We start from the raw sequence: 12,022 nt of genomic DNA, 5'->3' as shown, positions 1-12,022 counted from the left end.
AGATCAAACCGAGTCACCTATGGAGCCCTTACCTATAAAGATGGTTAAGACAGGCATGGGGTGGGAGAGAAACAACCTCTCCCCTGGACGGGGAGCCTACAACAGAGGATTGCGGTGTATAACCACATTCTTATAGTCCTTCCATCCCGGTGGCGTCTGACGTCACAACCGGATGCGGACGTGTAATGAGGAAGCCCAGGGGGGCATGTGGATAATCAAAAAGGAGGCTTAATGACATGACGCTAACCGCGTCAATGTTTGCAGTGCGCATGCGCCGAGTGACAGGAGCCACAGAGCGTGTCATTCATCACAGTAGAGGCCGGCTGCGCCATCTTGGGAAAGGGAAAATAACCAGACAAGCTAGAAAAAGCTGGACAAGTCATCCGCTGACAGCAAGGGTCAACAGCGCCATCTTGAAAAAGGGAAACAATCTAGGTAAATAACAAAAAAGGTAATTTAGATAAAAGATAAGAAGATATGAACCTAAGATGAAAGAATAAATATGTATAATATCCACATAAAAAAAGCCCCCCATGGGACTGACACCTCTAGGGCTCCCTGTGAAAGGCGATTGATTACTCGCACAATTCATTGCCCCTGGCGTCCGTGTGAGCCAAAAACTGAAAGGACAGGAATACAAACGAATGAGGGCCTACTTGATTAATGCCAATATTGGCATATAATAGTTATAATATTTAATTTTGGAGAGGCAGCCTGTGAAGAAAATTAAGAAATATCAGACAAATGGGGAAGAACGTGTGTGTGTGTGTGTGTATATGTGTTCACAATATTCAAAAAACAAAATAGTCCCTCTGCATTCCTATTAAAAACTGACCATGCTAGGCATGAGAGTACAGCGTGGTCAATTCTCTAGCCGTGCTGGGAACTCAGCCTGCTCTCCTCCAATGATCAGACTTATCCTGGCACCCCCCCTTTCCCTGCACATCCATTTACTGGGAAGACCAGTGTGCTGCTGTTTCTCCATCATCACCTCTCTATGCAGCTGAGAACAGAGGAAATGTGATTACTCTTCTTTTAAAAAAAATTGGGGGGGGGGGGTTTATAGTGTGTGTGTGTGTTGGTGGTGTGGTGTTTTTTGTTTTTACCATTCATTTTAAATTTAAATTGTATGGGTTGTTTGACAAGCTGAGGGTTTTTAAGTGTGGAGATTCTTGTGAATGCCAATTCCTGACAAGTTTTGTTTTAAAGTGAAATGGTGAGCAGGCTGCGGATATTCAAGTATTTCCATATTTTTAACCAGCAGTGAAAAACTCAAATTTGACAGCAGTAGTGCTAAAGCCATTCTCTCAAGCAGCTCAGCACCCCCTCCCAGCAGTGATTCATCAGACTTGCAGCCGCCTAATCTCTAATGAAAACGCAGTAGCGGCACTAGGAGGGGTAGAGGTTGAGCTGACCTGCCTGAGAGAATGACTTGAAGCAAATTCAGTTCATGTTGTGACTTTGCTTCTGGGTGCCATGAGATACTGTAGTGTGTTTTTGTTTCTTTGTTTGTTTTTTTTTTTGCCTCCGGAGTGCTGAAAGAGTAACTCCACTTTTGTGGAGAAGAAACCCTGGGTGGAGTTGCCCTTGAAGCTTGCTGAACATTATTTTAGCTGTCTTTTATAAAGCGCATGTATAATTTTACTTTCTTTCCCTCAGGGTCGTATGGAATATCTTGTGAAATGGAAGGGCTGGTCTCAGAAGTAAGTGGCCTGTTTCCTGCAATAATTCTTTGTAAATGCAACAGTTTTCTCCACTAATACATCTCTAATTTTAAGACGCTTTGTAATGGTAATGGGAGTAAGGAACCAAGATGTCTGTTGCAGCTGCATCACAGGCCAACCAAAGCTCCAACACTGTGCTAGAGCTTTCCACTAATCCCTATCCCCACATTCCTATTGGTCCATCATTATCCTAAAGGCATCTTCAAACCTATGATGGGCAGCCTCACTTGCCAATAGGAATCTACAGGAAGTAGGAAGGGGCAGGCAAGCTTTGACACTCTCAGTAAGTGCTAAAGCATTGCCTATTAGAACAACACGAGATTCAAACATTACAGGAAGGTTTTGCAAGCAGCTGCAAGGTGTTCTAGGTGTTTGCACTTGGCACCTGCAGCAGTTTTCCCATTCCCCAGTTAGTCTCTTTTAAAATGGTATTCAACCCTCTGTGCTTTTTAGCTTAACCACTTCACGCACAGCCTATAGACAAATGACGGGCAGGCGGTGGCTTTCCCATCCTGACTGCATGTCATATGACATCCTTTCAGGATGCGCCAATCATGTGGCCACATGAGCTGTCACTGGCTGTGTCCACAGGGCAGCCGATGACCGATTTTAGGGTAGAAGTTTGCTGCTGGTACCATGTGACCGCCGTGACCAATCACAGCAGGTCACCTGACAGTTGTACACAATGGATTGCTTCCCCTCAAGCCATCCAATGTGTACAAATGTATTGCTAACTGTGATTGGTCAATTTGATCACATGGTACAGACAGAGCTAATCACAACAAAACAGACTGATTCCGTTTAATTCAGTAAAATGCTCGCTTATAGCAATGTAATATGCCATCAGCAAACATAATGTGTAGTAAAAAAAAAAATCCCGATTACTTCCTCAGAGCCAGTACAATGTTGCTATGGTAACATTATATTGCTCTTGTCACAGAAAAACCGTAAAAAAAGTGTAACTTTTTTTTTTTTTTTTTTTTGTACTGTCACCAGTCAGTGTTCCTCATCACTGCCACGGAAATGTAGCAGAATACATTTTGGGCAAAATTTATGAAGAATATATTACACACTTTTTTTTTATTTCAAAATTTTTCGTCTTTTTTTTTTTTTTTTTTCTGTTTAGCAAAAAAAAAAAAAAAACCCCAGTAGTGATTAACCACTTCCCGTCCGGCCTATGCCTATAGCAAAATGACAGCCGGGCGGTGGCTCAGTTATCCTGACTGGGCGTCATATGACGCCCTGCAGGATAACAGCCGCTGCGCGCCCACGGGGGCGCGCATCGCGGCCATCGGTGGTGAGGTGTGTCAGTCTGACACGCCGCTACACTGATACCGGTAAAGAGCCTCCGATGGAGGCTGTTTACCACATGATCAGCCGTGTCCAATCACGGTGATCGGCTTTTCCTCACTTGCATCTAACAGACGCGAGTAGAGGAGAGCCGATCGGCGGCTCTCCTGACAGAGAGGGGTCAGCCCCACCTCGGATGCCCACACTGGACCACCAGGGAAGCCGCCAGGACCACCAGAGAAGGGGGCAACATGTGGATGGCCAGATATGTACCCCATGGCCATCCACATGTACAAATGAATGCCCTATCTGTGCCAATCAGTGCCCACAAATGGGCACTGACTGGCACCATTATGTAACAAATTACATCAGTAATGCCACTTATCAGTGCCACCTATCAGTGCCCATCATTAGTGCCACCTCATTGGTGCCACCTCATCGGTGCCTGTCAGTGCAGCCATATCGGTGCCCGTCATTGAAGAAGAAAACTTATTTACAAAAAATTTTAACAGAAACCGAGAAAAACGTGTTTTATTTTTCAAAATTTTCGGTATTATTTTATTTGTTGTGCAAAAAATAAAAATTGCAGAGGTGATCAAATACCACCAAAAGAAAGCTCTATTTGTGGGTACAAAATGATAAAAAACTTGTTTGGGTACAGTGTTGTATGACCGCGCAATTGTCATTCAAATTGCTACAGCGCTGAAAGCTGAAAATTGGCTTGGGCAGGAAGGTGTCTAAGTGGTTAAATACCACCAAAAGAAAGCTCTATTTGTGTGAACAAAATGATAAAAATTTCGTTTGGGCACAATGTTTCATGGCCGCACAATTGTCTTTCAAAGTGCAACATCACTGAAAATTGGCCATGGCAGGAAGGGGCTAAAAATGCCCTATATTGAAGGGTAAACCTCAGTCATGAAATCTGAACACAGCACCCACTGTATATCTGTAGTGTTTACTTATTTCTCTCCAAAGCTCTAAGTATCACTTCTGAGAAGTTTTCCCTGACAAGTTTGTAAAGGGGAGGGAGCTCAGCACAGAGCTTGTCTATTCACAACACAGCTCTGTATTCTTCCTTCACTCGTGTGTGTGTGTGTGTGTGTGTAACTGCAGCTCTCCACCCCCTCCTCTGATGCGTACAGATAAGAATTTTAACACAATTCTGCCATTTTTGAAGGGGCGTAGGGAGAAGACTTCAGATAAACAAGTAAACCTTATATAGGAAGATTTGTTTAATCTTTGTGCATTACCTAAGGTCAATCACTTCACTGGGTATATGAGAGGGTTTACAACCACATTAGCACATTGAGCACAACAAAACAAACATTTCTCCGTTAAAAAAAAATTCTTACCCAAGCAATTGCAATTTACAGCTCCAATGCTTAGTGTGGATTTCCTGGAAAGAGTTAACAGTGGACCGTGCTGTCTGCAGTCAGTCTGTTAAGCTAAGTACACACAGGAATTAAAAAAAAATTTTTTTTTTTTGTTCAATCCAACAAGCTGAACGAAAAAAAAAAAAAACAGGTCGCCGTACTAACACATCTGACTTTAGTGCGGTGATCTCCCCCACTGTGCTATTGTGTTCTGACAGCCGGACTGCCCCCCCACCAGAACGCCCCGTCATCGGCTGCTGGTTGAGGCCGGCTTCTGTCAGATGAGGAGCTGTACCATATTTTAGTTTGGAGAAGGTCAGGCAAGGGAGTGCCTTGTCATCAGAGGTTATGGGGATTGTAAGCTCCACGAGCAGGGCCCTCACATTCCTTCTGTATTGTAGTTTTACTGTCCCCCTCTACATTGTAAAGCCCTGTGCAAACTATTGTCGCTATATAAATCCTGTATAATAATAATAATCATAATAATAACTTGTGTTTCTATTGATGCAAACCGTGTAGGGAGATGCAACTCTAGTAACTGCATGCATGGGTGGATGCTGCAAGCGAAAGGAACCACCCTGAATTGGGATGCCTGGGGCTAACTCAAACTGGAAGATCAACAAGAATAAAAAGATAAAGAAACTACATACTCAGTAGATGGCTAAATCTGTTGCTGAAAGTGGGAAAAAAATTGGGGTTTAATATCCCTTTAGGTGATAATTCTGACTTCAAATGTTCTTTATTTAGTGCCTAGTGTCAATTGTAATTAGACGAAAGTCAGAGGTTTTCTAAGCTCTCCCTTGTTCAAAATCCATGCCTACAGCGCATCTGGAAAGTATTCATGGTGCTTAATTTCTACAGTCAATACCTCATAATGACAATGTGAAAGAAGTTTGTTTAAAATATTTGCAAATATATTAAAGGAGAAGTCCAGCCTGAGCTTGTTTGGCTGGGCTTCTCCTATGGGTCACAGGAGTGCAATTAGTTTTGCACTCCTGTGACCCGTTTTCAGCAGAGAGCAGTCTGAAGTCCGCTCTCTGCTGACGTCACCGGAATCAGTCCAGACACCACATCATCACGACAAAGTCTGGATCCGCCAGGTGCCTGGACTGATGCCTGTCTCAGCCTCTCGGTGAGCCGCTGAGAGACTAAGACTGTTGCTCCCTGCCCCTCCACAGCTCAGCGCTCCAGTGAGTGCAGGGGGGGGGGGGGGCAGAGCGGAGGGCTGCTGACTGACAGGCAGCAGCTCCCGCTCGAGGAGCTGAGAGAACCGAGCCATCGGAGGTGTTTGATGGCTTGGTTCTCAGCGCAGAGGCTGCGGGGGACAGATGCTGCATCTACCTAGGTAAATATGATGGTAAAAAAAAAAAAACATACTTCTCTTTTAAATATAAACAAAAAAAATCACATGTACAGCTGTGGCCAAAAGTTTTGAGAATGACACAAATATTAATTTTCACAAACTGCTTCCTCAGCTTTTATGATGGCAATTTGCATATACTCCAGAATGTTATGAAGAGTGATCAGATGAATTGCAAAGTCCCTCTTTGCCATGAAAATGAACTTAATCCCATAAAAAACATTTCCACTGCATTTGTGAAAAAGGCTTCAGGGAGACCAAGAGTCCAGTGCTAGGAGCCTCTCCCACGGTTGATTCAGCTGTGGGATCAGGACACCACCAGTGCAGAGCTTGCTCAGGAAAGGCAGCAGGCAGGTGTGAGTGCATCTGCATGCACAGTGAGGAGAAGTCTTTTGGAGGATGGCCTGGTGTCAAGAAGGGCCGCAAAGAAGCCACTTCTCTCCAGGAAAAACATCAGGGACATACTGATATTCTGTCAAAGGGTACAGGGATTGGACTGCTGAGGACTGGTGTAAAGTAATTTTCTCTAATGAATCCCCTTTCTAATAGTTTGGGGCATCCGGAAATAACCTTGTCCAGAGAAGAAAAGGTGAACGCTACCATCAGTCCTGTGTCATGCCAACAGTAATGCCCCGTACACACGGTCGGACTTTGTTCGGACATTCTGACAACAAAATCCTAGGATTTTTTCTGACGGATGTTGGCTCAAACTTGTCTTGCATACACACGGTCACACAAAGTTGTCGGAAAATCTGATCATTCTAAACGCGGTGACGTAAAACACGTACGTCGGGACTATTAACGGGGCAGTGGCCAATAGCTTTCATCTCTTTATTTATTCTGAGCATGCGTGGCACTTTGTGCGTCGGATTTGTGTACACACGATCGGAATTTCCGACAACGGATTTTGTTGTCGGAAAATTTTATCTCCTGCTCTCCAACTTTGTGTGTCGGAAAATCCGATGGAAAATGTCCGATGGAGCCCACACACGGTCGGAATTTCCGACAACACACTCCGATCGTACATTTTCCATCGGAAAATCCGACCGTGTGTACGGGGCATAAAGCATCCTGAAACCATTCATGTGTGTGGTTGCTTCTCAGCCAAGGGAGTGGGCTCGCTCACAATTTTACTTAAGAACACAGCTATGAATAAAGAATGGTACAAAAACATCCTCCGAAAGCAACTTCTCCCAACCATCCAAGAACAGTTTGGTGAGGAACAATGCCTTTTCCAGCATGATGTAGCATCTTGCCATAAGACAAAAATGATAAAGTGGCTTGCGGAACAAAACATTGACATTTTGGGTCCACGGCCAGGAAACTCCCCAGATCTTATTCACATTGAGAACTTGTGGTCAATCCTCGAGGTGGGTTAACACAAAAAAAACAAAAACAAATTCTGACAAACTCCAAGCATTGATTATACAAGGATGTGGCCCAGAAGTTGATTGACAGCATGCCAGGGCGGATTGCAGAGGTTTTCCAAAAAGAAGGGTCAACACTGTAAAATATTGACTCTTTGCATAAACTTAATGGAATTGTCAAAAGCCTTTTGACATGTATGAAATGCTTGTAATTATACTTCAGTATAGAATGGTGACATCTGACAAAAAGATCTAAAAACACTGAAGCAGCAGACTTTGTGAAAATTTATATTTGTGTCATTTTCAAATCTTTTGGCCACGGCTGTACATAAGTATTCAGTCTTTGCTCAATACTTTTGTTGAAGCACCTTTGGCACCAATTACAGCCTCAGGTATTTTTACGTATAATGCTACAAGCTTGGCATACCTATTTTTGGGCAGTTTTTCCCATTCTTCTTTGCAGGACCTCTCAAGCGCCATCAGGTTGGATGAGGAGCGTCGGTGCACAGCCATTTTCAGATCTCTTTAGAGATGTTCAATCTGGTTCAAGTCTGGGCTCTGACTGCGCCACTCAAGGACATTCACAAATAGTTGTCCCGTAGCCACTCCTTGGTTATCTTGGTTGTGTGCTTAGGGTCATTGTCCTGTTGGAAGATGAACCTTCCCCCCTGTCTGAGGTCCAGAGCACTCTAGAGCAGGTTTTCATTAAGGATGTCTCTGTACATTGCTGCATTCATCTTTCCCTCAATCCTGACTTGTCTCCCAGTTCCTTCCGCTGGAAAACATCCCCACAGCATGATGCTGCCACCACCATGCTTCACTGTAGGGATGGTATTGGCCAGGTGATGAGCGGTGCCTGGTTTTCTCCAGCTATGGTGCTTGCCATTCAGGCCAAAGAGTTCAATCTTTGTTTCATCAGACCAGAGACTTTTTCTTATGGTCTGAGAGTCCTTCAGGTGCCTTTTGGCAAACTCCAGGCAGGCTATCATGTGCCTTTTTACTGAGGAGTGGCTTCCGTCTGGCCACTCTACCATACAGGCCTAATTGGTGGAGTGTTTCAGAAATGATTGTTCTGAAAGGTTCTCCTCTCTCCACAGAGAAACGCTGGTCACCTCCCTGACTACAGCCGTTCTAACCAATCACTCAGTTTAGCCAGATGGCCCAAAGAACCACCTCTGGGTATGACACTGAGCACGTGAAACTCAACTTCTTTGGTCGACAATGGCGAGGCCTGTTCTGAGTGGAACCTGTGCTGTTAAACTGCTGTATGGTCTTTGTCACTGTGCTGCAGCTCCGTTTCAGGGTCTTGGCAATCTTCTTATAGCCTAGGCCATTTTAATGTAGACCAACCATTCTTTTTTTCAGATCCTCAGAGCTCTTTGCCATGAGGTGCCATGTGGAACTTCCAGTGACCAGTATGAGAGAGTGAGAGCGATAACACCACATTTACCACACCTGCTCCCCTCACATTTTTGTAAATATTTTATTATATCTTTTCATGTGACAACACTGAAGAAATGACACTTTGCTACAATGTAAAGTAGTGAGTGTACAGCTTGTATAATGGTGTAAATTTGCTGTCCCCTCAAAATAACTCAACACATAACTATTAATGTCTAAACCACTTGCAACAAAAGTGAGTACACCCCTAAGTGAAAATGTCCAAATTGGGCCCAAAGTGTCAATATTTTGTGTGGCCACCATTATTTTCCAGCACTGCCTTAACCCTCTTGGGCATGGAGCTCTCCAGAGCTTCCCAGGTTGCCACTGGTGTCCTCTTCCACTCCTCCATGATGACATCATGGAGCTGGTGGATGACCTTTTGGCTCCTGCACCTTCTGTTTGAGGATGCCCCACAGATGCTCAATTGGGTTTAGGTCTGGAGACATATTTGGCTAGTCCATCACCTTTACCCTCAGCTTCTTTAGCAAGGCAGTGGTCGTCTTGAAGGTGTGTTTGAGGTTGTTATCATGTTGGAATACTGCTCTGCGGCCCAGTCTCTGAAGGGAGGGGATCATTCTCTGCCTCAGTATGTGACAGTATATGTTGGGATTCATGGTTCCCTCAATGAACTGTAGTTCTCCAGTGGCGGCAGCACTCATGTAGCCCCAGACCATGATACTCCCACCACCATGCTTGACTGTAGGCAAGACACGCTTGTCTTTGTACTCCTCACCTGGTTGCTGCCACACACGCTTGGCACTATCTGAACCAAATAAGTTTATCTTGGTCTCATCAGACCACAGGACATGGTTCCAATAATCCACATCCTTAGTCTGCTTATCTTCAGCAAACTGTTTGTGGGCTTTCTTCTGCATCATCTTTAGAAGAGGCTTCCTTCTGGGACGACAGCCAGGCAGACCAATTTGATACAGTGTGCGACGTATGGTCTGAGCACTGACAGGCTGACCCCCCATCCCTTCAACCTCTGCAGCAATGCTGGCAGGACTCATACATCTATTTTCCAAAGAAAACCTCTGGATATAAAGCTGCGCATGTGCACTCAACTTCTTTGGTCGACCATGGTGAGGCCTGTTCTGAGTGGAACCTGTCCTGTTAAACTGCTGTATGGACTTGGCCACCATACTGCAGCTCAGTTTCAGGGTCTTGGCAATCTTCTTATAGCCTAGGCCATCTTCATGTAAAGCAACAATTCTTTTTTTTCAGATCCTCAGAGAGTTCTTTGCCATGAGGTGCCATGTTGAACTTCAAGTGACCAGTATGGGAGAGTGAGAGCGATAATACCAAATTTAACACACCTGCTCCCCATTCATACCCGAGACCTTGTAACACTAACGAGTCACATGACATCGGGGAGGGAAAATGGCTTATTGGGCCCAATTTGGACATTTTCACTTAGGGGTGTACTCACTTTTGTTGCCAGCCGTTTAGACATTAATGGCTGTGTGTTTTTTTGAGGGGACAGCAAATTTACACTGTTATACAAGCTCTGCACTCAATACTTTACATTGTAGCAAAGTATAATTTCTTCAGTGTTGTCACATGAAAAGATATCATAAAATATTATGTGTGTGTGTAAGTATGTGTATGTATATGTGTGTGTATGGATCTCGATCTCGATCTCGATCTCTACTTCAGGTCCCCTCCAAAACAGCGATTCCACCTATGCACACTAGCAGTTGGTCTAATAGTATGGGGTAGCTACCAAGCATGTGCAGCAGCTGCTTTAGCACAACCAAAAGTTGTATTGTTTTCCTGTGGGTTTTGATGCTCCACTACACCTGACGTTAATGCTTGCCAGTTTAAGGTACTGGGCATGCACAGTAGATCTTATTTAGTAAGATGCAAGGTTAGTGCTGAATTCTCCAGGGCTACTTGTGAAGGGAGGCAATGGAAGGTTTTTGAAGTGACAAGGCAGGTTCATGCACCTCGTCCCCAGTCAGTGCTAGAGTGAGATGCATAAGATGGTGCAGTGTAAAAAAATAAATGGGGCAGAGCTTAGTAAACTAAGGTTGCTAAAAAATGCACCTTTTTACAGTTTTGTTTCTGTTTTCTTGAGAAGAGGAACAGTAAAATTGGTGTTTTCTTGACTGTTAACAGAAGCAAAAAAAAAAGTAATAAAGCACATTACCAAAGCTGTGCACTGCCAGGTCAACATGATACTTGACCCCCTTCCCACCATTGCTCTCAACACAACTCCTGCATCCACATGTCCCCTTTCCTTGCTACCCCATCTGCATCTCCCCCCACCACTGTACCTGCACGCATCATTCTTAACACTATACCCTCCTACACCCTCCTACTTCATCACTTCACCATAATGCTTGACCCCCATTCTTTAACCCATAATGTTAAGCCCTACACCAACTCTGCTGTGCCTGCACACACCCGCATCACAGCCTAAGGCAGGTCATACACAGGGTTGCATTTCCCCCATCAACACCTGGTGTTGACAGAGGAATCTGTCCGGCCCGAGCTATTGTATTTTTCCAGTGGGGGAAGCTGTCAACACGAGGAGAAGACAGTAAATCTTGCTAGTGGCTATACCAGCCTCTAGCGATAATCGTAAGTAAAATGTTCAATTGATCAACTTGGGTGCGTTCAGCCTGCCCATACATGGTTTGTATATGTTCTACATCAGCCCTTTCTGTAACCTAGGGTTGCCCTAGGTAGTAAAATAAAGTTGTTCCCAGAAATAACCGAAGCTTCTACTGAATTTCCAAATTGAAGGTATTTCAGTATTTCTGGGAGCCAAACCATCCTATTTACGGTACTTTCCTTTTCGTACTTGAATGCAGCCAAGTAGACAATTTACAGTTTGGTCCATATATATTTGAAAACGGGCATAGTTTTTTAGTTTTTTTACCAAAACATATTCAAGCTATAGTTACATAATGGATATGGGTGGAAAGTGTACACTCTGATTTAATTTCAGGGTTTGTACATGCAAATTGGAGGAAGGGTTTAGAAATGACAGCTCTTCAGAATAACCACTCCCCCCCCCCCCCCCCCCTTTTTTTTTTTTTTTTCAAGGGACCAAAAGTAATTGGACAATTGAATCAAAAGCTGTTTCATTGCCAGGTGTGGGCTACTCCTTCATTATTGCTTTACCAACAAGCAGGTAAAAGGTCTGGAGTTGATTCTAAGTGTGGTATTTGCTTTTGGAATCTATTGCTGTGAACCTACATCATGCGGTCAAAGGAGCTGTCCATGCAAGGGAAACAGGCCATTGTAAGGCTACAAAAATGAAACCATTCCATCAGAGATAACAGCAACATTAGGAGTGGCCAAATCAACAGTTTCGTAAATTCTAAGGAAAGAAGAACACACTGGTGAGCTCACTGGTGGATGATCGCAGAATCCTCTCTATGGTAAAGGAAAACCCCAATTACAACATCCAGACAAGTGAAGGACACTCTCCAGGAGGTGGGCGTATCATTGTCAAAG

General features: G+C 44.2%; 1 protein-coding gene across 1 annotated transcript in view; it reads left to right on the top strand.

The window, feature by feature from the left end:
* Positions 1 to 12,022, top strand: part of CBX8 (chromobox 8) — a 131,195-nt gene that overhangs the window by 70,864 nt on the left and 48,309 nt on the right. The window contains exon 2 of the mRNA XM_073608197.1: positions 1,660 to 1,703. Coding sequence (XP_073464298.1) covers positions 1,660 to 1,703 — 44 coding nt within the window. The remainder of the gene's footprint in view (positions 1 to 1,659; positions 1,704 to 12,022) is intronic.

This window comes from Aquarana catesbeiana, linkage group LG12 (assembly GCF_042186555.1).
Source record: "Aquarana catesbeiana isolate 2022-GZ linkage group LG12, ASM4218655v1, whole genome shotgun sequence".
NCBI classification, from domain to species: domain Eukaryota; kingdom Metazoa; phylum Chordata; class Amphibia; order Anura; family Ranidae; genus Aquarana; species Aquarana catesbeiana.
This window is presented reverse-complemented; position numbering and strand designations above follow the sequence as displayed.